The sequence below is a fragment of the Brassica napus genome, chromosome A10 (assembly GCF_020379485.1).
Source record: "Brassica napus cultivar Da-Ae chromosome A10, Da-Ae, whole genome shotgun sequence".
In the NCBI taxonomy this organism is placed as follows: Eukaryota; Viridiplantae; Streptophyta; class Magnoliopsida; order Brassicales; family Brassicaceae; genus Brassica; species Brassica napus.
In genome coordinates, this window is record NC_063443.1 from 17880842 (window position 1) to 17893944 (window position 13103).

General features: G+C 35.6%; 5 protein-coding genes across 5 annotated transcripts; 3 read left to right on the forward strand and 2 right to left on the reverse strand.

The window, feature by feature from the left end:
• Positions 1-23: 23 nt before the first annotated feature.
• LOC106419383 (pectinesterase PPME1) lies at positions 24-1998 on the forward strand. The gene is made up of 5 exons (XM_013860157.3): positions 24-285; positions 378-653; positions 750-956; positions 1042-1280; positions 1560-1998. Exons 1-5 carry the CDS (start codon positions 82-84, stop codon positions 1729-1731), a joined length of 1098 nt encoding a protein of 365 aa, XP_013715611.2. The 5' UTR covers positions 24-81; the 3' UTR covers positions 1732-1998.
• A 1233-nt stretch (positions 1999-3231) lies between these two features.
• Positions 3232-5191, forward strand: LOC106419381 (probable pectinesterase 49). The gene is made up of 5 exons (XM_013860155.3): positions 3232-3548; positions 3787-4065; positions 4157-4360; positions 4456-4694; positions 4822-5191. Exons 1-5 carry the CDS (start codon positions 3345-3347, stop codon positions 4979-4981), a joined length of 1086 nt encoding a protein of 361 aa, XP_013715609.1. The 5' UTR covers positions 3232-3344; the 3' UTR covers positions 4982-5191.
• Positions 5192-6160: 969 nt separating this feature from the next.
• On the forward strand, positions 6161-8356 carry LOC106419380 (glutamate dehydrogenase 2). The gene is made up of 6 exons (XM_013860154.3): positions 6161-6578; positions 6693-6989; positions 7082-7198; positions 7445-7695; positions 7773-7848; positions 7930-8356. The coding sequence occupies exons 1-6, from the start codon at positions 6357-6359 to the stop codon at positions 8200-8202; spliced, it is 1236 nt and encodes a 411-aa protein (XP_013715608.1). The 5' UTR covers positions 6161-6356; the 3' UTR covers positions 8203-8356.
• A 121-nt stretch (positions 8357-8477) lies between these two features.
• Positions 8478-9482, reverse strand: LOC106419379 (cyclin-U4-2-like). Its single transcript, XM_013860153.3, has 2 exons — positions 9055-9482; positions 8478-8961 (listed from the first exon to the last, which is right to left on the reverse strand). Exons 1-2 carry the CDS (start codon positions 9420-9422, stop codon positions 8679-8681), a joined length of 651 nt encoding a protein of 216 aa, XP_013715607.2. The 5' UTR covers positions 9423-9482; the 3' UTR covers positions 8478-8678.
• A 2468-nt stretch (positions 9483-11950) lies between these two features.
• LOC106446073 (peptide methionine sulfoxide reductase A2) lies at positions 11951-12953 on the reverse strand. Its single transcript, XM_013887745.3, has 2 exons — positions 12486-12953; positions 11951-12398 (listed from the first exon to the last, which is right to left on the reverse strand). The coding sequence occupies exons 1-2, from the start codon at positions 12846-12848 to the stop codon at positions 12147-12149; spliced, it is 615 nt and encodes a 204-aa protein (XP_013743199.2). The 5' UTR covers positions 12849-12953; the 3' UTR covers positions 11951-12146.
• Positions 12954-13103: the final 150 nt, after the last annotated feature.

Sequence of the window (13103 nt, forward strand, 5' to 3'; positions counted from 1 at the left end):
ATCTTCTCGTTAAGTCATTCACACAAAAAAAACAATAAATATTTTCATTTTTAATAAAACAAAAATAAAAAAAATAAAACAATGGGATACACAAACGTGTCCATATTATTAGCCCTGGTGGTGGTGTTTGTTACACCGATGGTGTTGGCAGATGATGCAACACCAATTCCAGAGGCCAAAGTCCAAGTGGAGCAGTGGTTCGAAGCCAACGTCGCGCCTTTGCCTGCGCGTAAAGGCTTAGATCCTGCTCTCGTAGCGGCTGAGGCTGAGCCACGTACCATCACCGTATGAAACAAACCTAACATTTTCCCCTAAAAACAATAACCAAACCTTGAAAAACTATTTAATTACAAAATTTTGAAATAATGTAATCGCAGGTGGATCCAAAAGGAGGTGAATTCAAAACACTAATGGACGCAATAAAGAGCGTTCCTGCAGCGAACACAAAGCGTGTGATCATCAAGATAGCTCCTGGCGAATACAGAGAGAAGGTCACCATCGACAGAAACAAACCCTTTATTACATTGATGGGAGATCCCAAGGCCATGCCGGTTATTACTTTCGACGGTACTGCCGCCAAGTATGGAACCGTAGATAGTGCCTCACTCATTATATTATCCGATTATTTCATGGCTGTCAACATCGTCGTTAAGGTATATATTTTTACTACAACTTTATGCTAATGGTACTAGTCAAAAATTGTATATTCCAATCAACAAATGCTTACATAGATTTTTTTGCATACTTAGAATACAGCGCCGGCACCGGATGGTAAAATGAAGGGAGCACAAGCTTTATCTATGAGAATCTCAGGAAACATGGCTGCGTTCTACAACTGTAAATTCTACGGATTCCAAGACACAATCTGTGACGATACCGGAAACCATTTCTTCAAGGATTGTTACGTCGAAGGGACATTCGATTTCATCTTCGGAAGTGGGACCTCTCTTTACTTGGTACGTACAATAATACACCTTATGATGTCATCTTAGTCATTCGTAATAATATGAAGTCTGACGTCTCTTATACGTACTAATTAAGGGTACGCAATTGCACGTGGTGGGAGATGGCATTAGAGTGATAACAGCGCATGCGGGAAAGAGCGCAGACGAGAAGAGTGGATACTCTTTCGTGCATTGCAAGGTGACTGGAGTTGGTGAAGGAATCTATTTGGGTAGGGCATGGATGAGCCACCCTAAGGTTGTCTACGCCTACACCGAGATGACCAGCGTCGTCAACCCAGCCGGATGGCAAGAAAACAAGATAGCCGCACATGACAAGTAAGTCCAATATGCTCATGTTACATGAAAAATATGTGATATGAGACCCAAACAGTCCGAACACATGGCTGGTTTTGGGAATAACTAAGTGAAACATATACTTTGGGCTCCAGTTTTTTGAGTTAATATATATATAAACATAGTTTCATAAATTACTTTTTTACAAAATCTTTACTGAATTGTTTAAGGTCTTCAGAGCCGGCTCTTACTTGGGCCATTATGGTTTTTATATATGCCGCACCGGATCGATATTTAAGATGGATTTATTTTTGTTGACAGGACCGTGTTCTATGGAGAGTACAAGTGCCAAGGAGAAGGATCACAGACAGAGAAGAGAGTTCCATTCACACAAAAGATTGACCCTACTGTAGCTAACCGTTTCCTTACCCTCGGCTACATTGAAGGATCCAAGTGGCTTCTCCCACCTCCCGCTGTTTCGGCTTCGATATGAATCTAGTTTAAAACTAAAAAGTATACGTATATACTTATTCACCGAGTGTGTAAATCGGTGTATTTTTAACTATTTGCGTTGATTATCTTTTTTCCAAGAGTCCTCTCTTCTTAGATGAGACTTGCGTAATTTTGGTTTCATAATAATTCATAACTTCTGTATCTTGTCCAAGGGGTCCCAATTCCCCTTAATTATTATATATATATTACTATAATGAAGATCATATTTAACTGTGTTCGAAATTTAAAGTTTAATTTTTATATTTAATATATATGTTCGTAAGACATTAACATTATATCAATTCTTATTTCATGTATGCGTCTACATGCATTTTAGTGAAATCATCTAATCCCCTATACATTATTTACCAAGTGATTTTGATATATGTCATCACCGCATTAATTTTGAAAACAAAATGATGATATGACATGTTAATAAATATGACATGGTTTGGACTAATTATGACATGAACATTAACATTTAATGTTGTTTTATAATTTTGGTAACTTTTTAGAATAATGCAATAACTTATAAATTATCATTAATATAACACTAAATAGTAAAGTTAGAAATATAGTAATATATAATATTTTTAGAAAATATTATTTAATTTTATTTAAATAATTTATAATTTTTATTACTAAAAAAATCTTAAAAAATTTAGCATTTTTTTAAAAAAAAATTTCTAATCATATTATGATTATTTCTTTTTAATATTTACAAATTTTAGAAATATTATTTAATTTTATGTTTTGTTAATTATACATAACAAAACTTTCCCTTAATTTTATAGAAATTTATTTAATATATATTAACCAAAATAAATAAATAAAAATATTAGTGGCAATTCCCCTAAAAATATTTCCAAGATATATATATATATTATTAAATATAAATGTAAATAAAAAATTTATTTTATCTCAGTTACATAGAATTAAAATATTGTACGCAAATAATAAAACCAAAAAATTTAAAAAAATATTTATGAATATAATTTAAAAATTTTATTTCTACACATGGTGCATGAAAACACCTAGTTCCATCGAAGTATACTCAAACTTTAATTAACTGCCTTGATTCTAATTCCATTCAAATTCTGTATTCAATACCAGCCCCTTAATTTTAGTTACAGGGGTAATTAAGAATTCATTTAAATACAATAATTTTATTAATTGTATAACATGATTTTTTTATCATTGACCTTGAAATCTTGATTTATTATAACCGAACTATATAGCGTTAATTATGCGAAGAGAATACAAATAAATATATTGTTTATTCAACAAAAAGGCTACTTGGTTTCCACATGAATCGCACACCAGGTGCGGTGAGAAATTACTATTTTCGAAAACCAAATTTTTGTTTTTGAAAATCAAATGCGAAAAATACTAAATGAGTACAAACCACAAACGAGAATAGTAAAAAAGAGAGATCTTACCGGTCATCGACGACGCCAAACGCATATAAAAAGTCCTTCCAAGGCTTCTTCATCTCTTCCATTTTAAATAAAACTAGTTTAATAAAACTAGTAATAACACTTTTTCTTATTAATATATTATATTTTTTTCTCTTTTATATTAAAAAATAAAATAAAAATTAAAAAAAAGGAAGAGATGGGTTACATTTTTCTTACCATGATTGCCTTTCTTGTTATTTTCGCCTTACCGGCGGTTGTAGCCGACGATATAACTCCGATTCCAGAAGACAAAGCCCAAGTCGAGGCATGGTTCAAGGCCAACGTTCAACCCTATTCAGCAAGACGAGGCACACTCGACCCCGTCCTGGATGCAGCTGAAGCATCACCACAGATCATCAACGTATGATTTTATTCCTCTTAAATAGGTTTACGGTTTTAGTTCTTTGTTTTGGAAATATAAAACCTGACCAAAATAGGATATCATTTGGTTCGGTTTGACATGATGTCTTAGGTCGGTTTTGTGTCGTCTCATTTGGTACGGTTTTAGCGTGTTCATATCAATTCAACTGAATTGATTAGACACACATCACCATGCGTATTATAAATTTCAATGGAAATGATATAAAAATTCAATGCAGGTGAATCAAGAAGGAGGTGGCGATTTTAAGACAATTAATGAAGCGATCAAGAGCATTCCGATAGGGAACACAAAGCGGGTTATCATCAAGTTGGCTCCTGGTGTATACCATGAGAAAGTCACAGTCGACGTAGGTCGACCATTCGTTACATTGATGGGTAAACCTGGTGCAGAAACGAACTTGACCTTCGACGGGACGGCCTCTAAATTCGGAACCATGGAGAGTGCGACACTTATCATCTGGGCCAAATATTTTGTGGCAGCCAACTTACACGTTAAAGTACGAATATTTAGGTTCATTAGTAGATTATATTATATATATATTAGTATTAATCCAATGCATATATATGAGTTTTTTTCTATGTATATAGAATACTGCTCCAATGCCGAAAGCAGGAACACAAGGACAAGCGCTCGCTATGAGGATTAACGGCGATAAAGCGGCTTTCTACAACTGCAGATTCTATGGTTTTCAAGACACTCTTTGTGATGATATAGGCAACCATTTCTTCAAGGACTGTTACATCGAGGGAACCTATGATTTTATCTTCGGAAGAGGAGCTTCCTTGTACTTGGTACAAACATGCCTTTACTTATTAGTTTGATCTTATTTAACTCATATATACTATGATTAACATTTACACTAACAGATTTTTCTTAATATTTATAGAACACGCAATTGCACGCTGTTGGAGATGGATTAAGAGTGATCACAGCACACAATCGACAGAGTGAAAACCAGCAGAATGGCTATTCATTCGTGCATTGCAAGATTACTGGAGTTGGAACGGGGATCTATTTGGGTAGGGCATGGATGAGCCACCCTAAGGTCGTGTATGCCTACACTGAGATGTCCAGTGTCGTCAACCCAACCGGATGGCAAGAGAACAGGAACCGCGAGAATGACAAGTAAGTTCATTTTGTATTATCTATAGGATTATATTTATTGTGCAGTGTTAGAAATTTAATAGAAAGCTATAAAAGACCAACTTTAGTGATGGGACAAGATAAAACTTTTTGGTATTATGAATGATAGGACGGTGTTCTATGGAGAATACATGTGCACGGGACCAGGATCACACAAAGAGAAAAGAGTGGCCCACACACAAGACATCGACAAAAACGAAGCTAACGGTTTCCTTACCCTCGGCTACATCAAAGGCTCCTTGTGGCTCCTCCCTCCTCCCGCTTACTAAACCACACCCATCTCATAACTATTATTCTTTACTTTTTCGCTGAAAATACATGTGTATAAATGAATGTCTTGCATTATTTCTTCTTGAATTTGTTTTGAAAAGTCCTCTCTTTCTGTATGTAAAGGAAGAGTAGAGACTTGTGTAATTTTTGTTACATTATAATAAAATACGTCAAGCTTCATAACTGAGAGCGCTGAACAATTTAACACATACTCCTTATGTTTTATATTAGTGTCATTTTAGGTTTTCCAATATATTTCATTATAAGTGTCGTTTTACTATTTTAATGCAAATATTAAATAAAATTTTCAGTTTTTTACTCTTAGTTTTAAATCATTAATTAAAAATCAAACAAAACAATGTATTAAAAAAGGGACAAAAAAGAAAATTATTTAAACAATTCTTATTATGAAATTTCTAGCGAGAAACATAGTTACACTCGGTTCAGTTCAGGTGGAATTTTTTTAAATCATTTTTTATTCTTTCCCTCTCATCACTGTTTATCAAAGGTAAAAAACCCTTTTGTTTTTATTCCTCATGGTTATCGTGGAAAAAATGAGTTGCGCTCATTTCAACTTTTTTATATTGTTTTACTGTTTATCACTAACTTTTCCGTAGGCAATAATGCATAGAAGAAATCACTTGGTAAAAGAGAAATCCAAAAATACTAGTCAAACAAATAAAATTATGTCCCAGCCTCAACCTTTCCAAGAGTCCCACGTACACAAGTTTTAGATGTTTTTTTTCGATGTAAAAAATATTTTTCACTCCTATTTTAGAATCCCAAACATTATAAATAGTTTCTCGTAACGCAAATCAAATTATAATGGCAAAAATTAAAGCCGCAATCTTTTTTATTGTTGACTTGTTTTTGATCACATGTTTTAGATGTTATATTAAACTTCTTTTTGTTTATATGGATTCTTAACATAGATATATCTATTTTGCCTTTAAAAAAACATATCTATATTTTATCATTTTCTTTATTTAGTTCTTTTCAAATATATTTTTATTGGGAAATTTTGACTGAGATCTTGGATATACGTTTTGACTTAAAAAAAGACAAAAAGAAAATAGGCAAGAAAGAAAAAGCTAAAAAAAGAAAGCCAAATAAGATAGATAAGGACAAAAGAGTCATTTTCAAGGATAAGAGAGCCTTCTCTCTGGTTCGTCGTCGTCTCCGTCTGACGTCAAAAATATCCAATGCCTCAGATTCAAAATCATCACCCTCTCTCTCTCTCTTCCCCCTACAAATACACTTCCTTCCCTTCTCCTTCCTCCTCCCATCAACTATCAAATCAAAGTGATTCCAAAATCCCTTTTTCGATCACTTTGATTCGATAAGTTGCGTTCTCTTCTCCATTTCAGCAGAGCCATGAACGCTTTAGCCGCGACGAACAGAAACTTCCGCCACGCGTCGCGGATCCTCGGCTTGGACTCGAAGATCGAGAGGAGTCTCATGATCCCCTTCAGAGAGATCAAGGTCGAGTGCACCATCCCCAAAGACGACGGCACTCTCGTCTCCTTCATCGGATTCAGGGTCCAGCACGACAATGCTCGTGGGCCCATGAAGGGAGGCATCAGATACCATCCCGAGGTTTCTCAAAAAGATCTCTTTTTGGGTTCGAATCAATCAGGGTTCGAATCTAGGGATTGGGAATTTCGAAAGTTTTGATTTTTATTTTTAATTTGGGGTTTTTTTTTTATGAAGGTTGATCCGGATGAAGTGAATGCATTAGCTCAGCTGATGACGTGGAAGACAGCTGTCGCGGACATTCCGTACGGTGGAGCTAAAGGTGGGATCGGGTGCAACCCTCGCGACTTGAGTTTGAGCGAGCTCGAGCGTCTGACACGTGTCTTTACGCAGAAGATTCATGATCTTATTGGTATTCACACTGATGTGCCTGCTCCTGATATGGGGACTAATGCTCAGACCATGGCGTGGATTCTTGATGAGTACTCCAAGTTTCATGGGCATTCCCCTGCTGTTGTCACTGGAAAGCCCATTGTAAGAAGGAAGGAAGGAAGGCTCTTGATTATGTTTGTTATTGCCAAAGTTTTGTTGGTGTGTGATTGTTTGGATCATTTTGTTGTTGTTAGGATCTTGGTGGTTCTCTTGGTAGGGAAGCTGCTACAGGACGTGGTGTGGTCTACGCTACTGAAGCTCTTCTTGCTGAGTACGGCAAATCCATTCAGGGATTGACCTTTGTTGTTCAGGTAAACTCTATTCTCACATCTAGATGAACAGAGCCGGTCCTAGGCAAAACCAGATGAAACATTCGTTTATGGCTCCCAAATTTTTGGAAAATATATTACATAGACATCGGTCCTTAAATTTATTTAAAAAAAACCCCAATTTTTTTTAATTATATTGAAATCTTTACTAAATCGTCGGTCCTAGTAGAAGAGCCTTAGTGTTGTATCAGAGAGTTGAGAGGTTTGGTTTGGTGTTTGTGATGACAGGGTTTTGGGAATGTTGGAACATGGGCAGCCAAGCTGATCCACGAGAAAGGTGGGAAAGTGGTTGCGGTGAGCGACATTACAGGCGCGGTGAGAAACCCTGAAGGCATCGACATCAACGCTCTTCTGAAACACAAGGACGCAACCGGAAGTCTCAAGGATTTCAACGGTGGAGACGCTATGGACTCTGAGGAGCTGCTGCTCCATGAGTGTGATGTTCTCATTCCTTGTGCTCTCGGTGGTGTCCTCAACAAGTATGAACACAAACTCTCTCTCTCGTTAAATCCATAGAGAGATACAACTTTCTGATTCTTTTATTTTTTTTGGTTAGGGAGAATGCTGGAGATGTCAAGGCAAAGTTCATTATAGAGGCGGCAAACCATCCAACTGATCCAGATGCTGATGAGGTAATGCAGCAGCAGCATTGATAACAATCCATCTTTACAACCGCTTATGATATCTAATCCTTAAATTGTATTTATTGGCAGATTCTGTCGAAGAAAGGAGTGATTATACTTCCAGATATATACGCAAACGCAGGAGGAGTGACGGTGAGTTACTTTGAGTGGGTGCAGAACATTCAAGGGTTTATGTGGGAAGAGGAGAAAGTGAACCTGGAGCTCCAGAAGTACATGACTCGAGCCTTTCACAACATCAAGTCTATGTGCCATACTCATTCTTGCAACCTCCGTATGGGAGCTTTCACCCTTGGAGTCAACCGAGTCGCTCGAGCCACCCAGTTGCGTGGTTGGGAAGCTTAATTCTATGGGATTTCCCCATATATACTCTGTTTCAATTCTCTGTGTTTTTTCTTTTTTGGTTTCATTGTTGCTGAAAAAGCATTGAGGTTCCGAAATGGAAAAGAAAACAAATCAATTGAATTTAACAAATTGAATAAAAAATATTATTTTGATTTTTCCTCCTTTCATGTGCATAACATATAAACTATTAACTAAATATTTAAAACTGCAAAAATACATTCACTTTTTGTGTATTTATATACTGTATACTCTTCCAAAAAAAAACACACCCAAATTTTCTTGCTCTTGAAACTTAAATTTCAAGTTTCTGAAATGTGAAAAATCAGTAAATATAAGTGTTAAGGAATTTCAAAAATCGGTTACATCTTGTATTTCCGTGAAATTTTGTAACAACCAAAAGAGTTTTAAAGTTTTCAAAAATGTTGTAACATATCCTTCAGCACATGGTTACACAATATCACAAGTGATCTAATGTATCAAACAGCTGTTGTGAGTTGCTTATTCTGATGAACAGATAGTGAATCTTCGTCATACAAACTGATCTGAAGACTCTTGAGAGTCAAGAAAGAAGGCTCTAAAAGCGGAGAGTACATATTCCTCATAACCATCTCTCTCTGTAGTGAAGAACAATAGTTGTTGTAAGTAGACAACGTCACATTTAACTGGAATCCAATTCCAAATAAGAAATCCAGCTCTAACAAGTTCATCTCCTCTGTGGTTATTCCTCCAATTTTTGCATAATATGCGTTATTGTAGCACCTAAAGTTTATCAAATTCAAATAATGCTTTAGAAAAGTGATTACCGTAGACCAAAGTCACCATACAAAGATAGTATACACTGAGAAAACTTACATGTCATCCATGAATTTGGCAGAGACCAAGACGCTCGTGATGATGAGCCTATGGACATTAAAGGAGTCAATAGGCACAAATGGCTGCTTTTGTATGAACCGGTCCAAATATATATACGCGACTATGTAACACGAGTCGCTACAGTTTGCGTACTTGAAGATCCTCTTCATATAGCTTCTGATCGATATAGAAGGTTTGGTCAATGCACTGAAAGCTGAGATCCTCTGGTGCTCCCATAACGGACGGCTCAGATCGTCGTTCGTCTCTGAAACTCTTTGTAGGAGAGATGACAGCGCCGTTATAACATTTGGCATGGTCTCGGCCATTGGTTCTTGTTCTTGAATCACCTTCTCAATTTGATCATCCATTGGAGAGATGTGTATACTTTTATTTATTTACATGGATTGTTTTTTTGTTGGGTATCCTCTTTTGCCTGTCGGTTTGGGTGTTTATATAGAATAATTAAATTACAATGTATATATAGGCATGTGTAATCTATGTATAAATTCTTGCTTTTACATTAGTCATGCTAATTGGGTTCTCACTCACTACAAAACAAACCGAAATTATTTTCTTTGACAATGGTTTTGTTGTTAATTTTGCAAATCTATCTTAGTGCCAACCACTAAATTTGGACCATTTTGGCTGGCACATTGGAGACACAATGTTTGATTTAGATTAATAAAGTCATTTGGTAAGTAATATACAACTAATTTAAGCTCATAAGGAGGAATATATACTTTTATATAAAACTGAAAACAGAAAATAGTTACAAAAAAAAAAAAAAAAAAAAAAAGATTGCAAGAAAGCAAAGGCATGTTAGGTTGGATTTCAACGCTCATGAGTTTCGTCGGTGACTTGGTGAGAACTACAGTGAGAACTTCAATAAGTTCTAAGAAAAAGTGAATAAATAGTATTATCATAACGAATGATCAAACATAATTTCTTTATCTAAAGTTATTGACCATGGGTTATAAGCACTAACTTTTGTTTTTGTTTTAGTCAACAGGTTATAAGCATTATCTTTAATAAAAATGGGAAGATATTGCTAACTTGAGAGATGTGGTTTTCATTAGGATAAAATTGGTTAACCACCAACTAATGCTCCCTTAAGTTTGTTCTGACTTTCCCTTTTCTTGTAAACTCTACCAATGCGTATCTTTAAACTAAAATTATCATCCAGCTTTCAGATAAGATAGTGATGTCATTAAACTCATAAGGTTCAGGTTGATGTATGTAGCCAAAAACTAAGGCTACTTGAGACAAAGATAAACCTTAACCAACTACTAACAGGGACAATACTCGAAACTTTAGTTTTTGTTGTCAAAAGTCACAAACACATCAACATGCAGATATCCAAGTGTAAATTAAAAAGACTTACCCAATATAAAGGTGTTACTATCACCAAATATCATGCTGTTATATTTAGAGCCAACGAAGCAACATCATGCATGTAGCGACTGAGTGTCGAGTCTGAATCAAGGTGCTAAACACGTTAAAGAGGTAATGAGTAACACGTTGTGAATATTCACTGTATCTTGTGTCTTATATCAATTCCTTCCTGTTTTTTTTTTGTTCTTTTATAAATTAATTGAGTATCTTATAATTTGGATCCGATGCTTATACTGCTTTGTTTATTTTTCTCATTAATATTATAATTTTATGATTATATATCACGTCTAATATTAATGACCTAAAACATGGAACGGTTTCTCATTGTTTACCCATCAGTTGTAAATTCATATCAATTTAGCAAATCATTATTTCTCAATATTAGGTGAATACGCGTTACCCGTTAGTGGTTTTCGTATACGTGTTTCTATTGTTTCGGTAAGAAAAAAGTAGCATGTCTTCATGATGAATATAAATTTTCATAACAGCTGTCAAGAAAGAAAAATAAACAAAATCTTAAATTGACTTTCGAGTAATTTGGTTGACAATATGTATTTAAATTGGAAATTTTATAAATTAAAAAAGGAGAAAACATTAACAGAAATCACATTCAACTTCTCAAAAAAGTACATTGAAGACGATAATATATATTCATCGAAAATATAGCCAAAAAGACTTGATGAGTTTTCGTTAGAAGTTGACCAAAAAAAATGGAAAGGTAATTTAATTTAGAAGATTGAAAATCAAACCAAGTGACGGTTGTTATCTTATAATATTTATCTTGTTAGTCAGAGATCAAATATCCTTTTGAGTTTTGAAAATATATCTGAATATATGATTCATATGGTTACTTATAAACGTCATTAAGTGGTAAGTACATCTAGATTGCCAAGAACTTTGTATTAAAGTTCGAAAATATTATTTAAATAACTATATAAGAAAAAAGGTTTGAAAATGATTTATTCTTGTGAAAATTAGAGAAGTACAATGATTCAATGAAAAGATAACATTAACTACGAAATTAACTCTCTGGCGTCTCATAACAGCTGATAGTGGCAACAGCAGGCTCTGGCACCAGACTAGCAGAGAGTTTGAACTTCAATTTTATTTACGTTACAATTTCAGTAGTGTGAATAGAATATCACGTGTTTTTTCATCCTTTTGCAGCCTTTTCTCCTTCCAACCAATACGTCAAAAAGCGTTACATGCAGCTGATAGAACAGAGGTCAGCCATTGGATGGCTGTGTCCTATGAAAATTACCTCAGATTAAAGCCAGTTTACAAAACAAAAAAAAATTACCTCACAAAAATCGTAAAAACTTTATAAATTTGGACATGTTGGTTATAACACATCATGAATGGAAAAGTGGTATGTATGATGCTGCAACAATATTTCCATAGTGTTTAATTAGGAGCAGATCCATGCACAGCTTCAAGGTTTCGAGGCCATCCATCCGTTCAAGAAAATTAGAGAATCGTAACACACAAATACATAAGTAAGAGGTTTAGGTTCTAATGATGGTACTTACTAATTATTCAAACATACATCAGTTCAAAGTTGAGAAACTAAGACAAGTTACACAATTGAGATGATCCCACACATGCATCTTTATTACTAACTGAGACTTACAAATCAACACACACACAGACAAACACATACATAACCTCTGTTTTGGGGAAAGAGGAACAAAGGCTTTTCCTCAGCCAAAGCAGCTGATGGGGTCTTTGCAGCTCTTTGCAGGGGACTGTGCATGGCCACTCTTCTCACCTTTGGAGAGGTAATGCTGATGGTATTCTTCAGCTTTGTAGAATTTCTTTGCCGGTAATATCTCACTCACAATCTTCTTCTCCAGTTTCTTCTGTTGGTTCTCAAGAGACTCACGTGCTAGTTTCTCTTGCTCTGGAGTGTAGAAGTATATACCTGATCGGTACTGAGCTCCCACAAGTTTTCCCTAAGACAAGAGCACAAAGTTACATTACCGTACAAGCCAAAATATTCAGAATAGCAAAAAAAAAAAAAACAAGAAAAGTTTGGTTACCTGACGATTCAAGGTGGTGGGATCATGCCTAGACCAGAACAAATCAAGAAGAGTCTCATAGGTGCACTCATTAGGATCATACTGAACCCTGACAACCTCTGCATGGTTCGTTGTGTTGGTGCAGACATCCTTGTAAGAAGGATTGTGAGAGATCCCCTGAGTGTACCCAACCTCAGTCTCAGTCACGCCAGGGATCCTCTGGTAAGCAAGCTCCACCCCCCAGAAACATCCGGCGGCGAACTCAGCAAACTGGTTTCCCGGCGCCGGGACATCGTTGTCAGGTTCCTGAGCTAACGGAGAAGGAACAATGGCAGGTGTATCTACTAGTTGAGGCTCTTCTTGAGCTGTAGAATAAGAACCCATTTTGATAGATAGGTATGAGAAAGACTAGTTGGTGATGTGTTTAAAAGTGTTAAGTGCGTGTGATGGTGAAGCATCTAAGATGGTTTATATATAAAGAAAGCAGTAAAGAGATGACCCACCTACCAAAACGCTAAATAGCGTAACAAACCATCGGCACACAATAAAAATACATTCAATATGGGAATAGGTTGGTGAATATTTTGTTACGTACAAGATGCATACAGCCATGATTCTTAACAAGGTGAATTTTGTTGT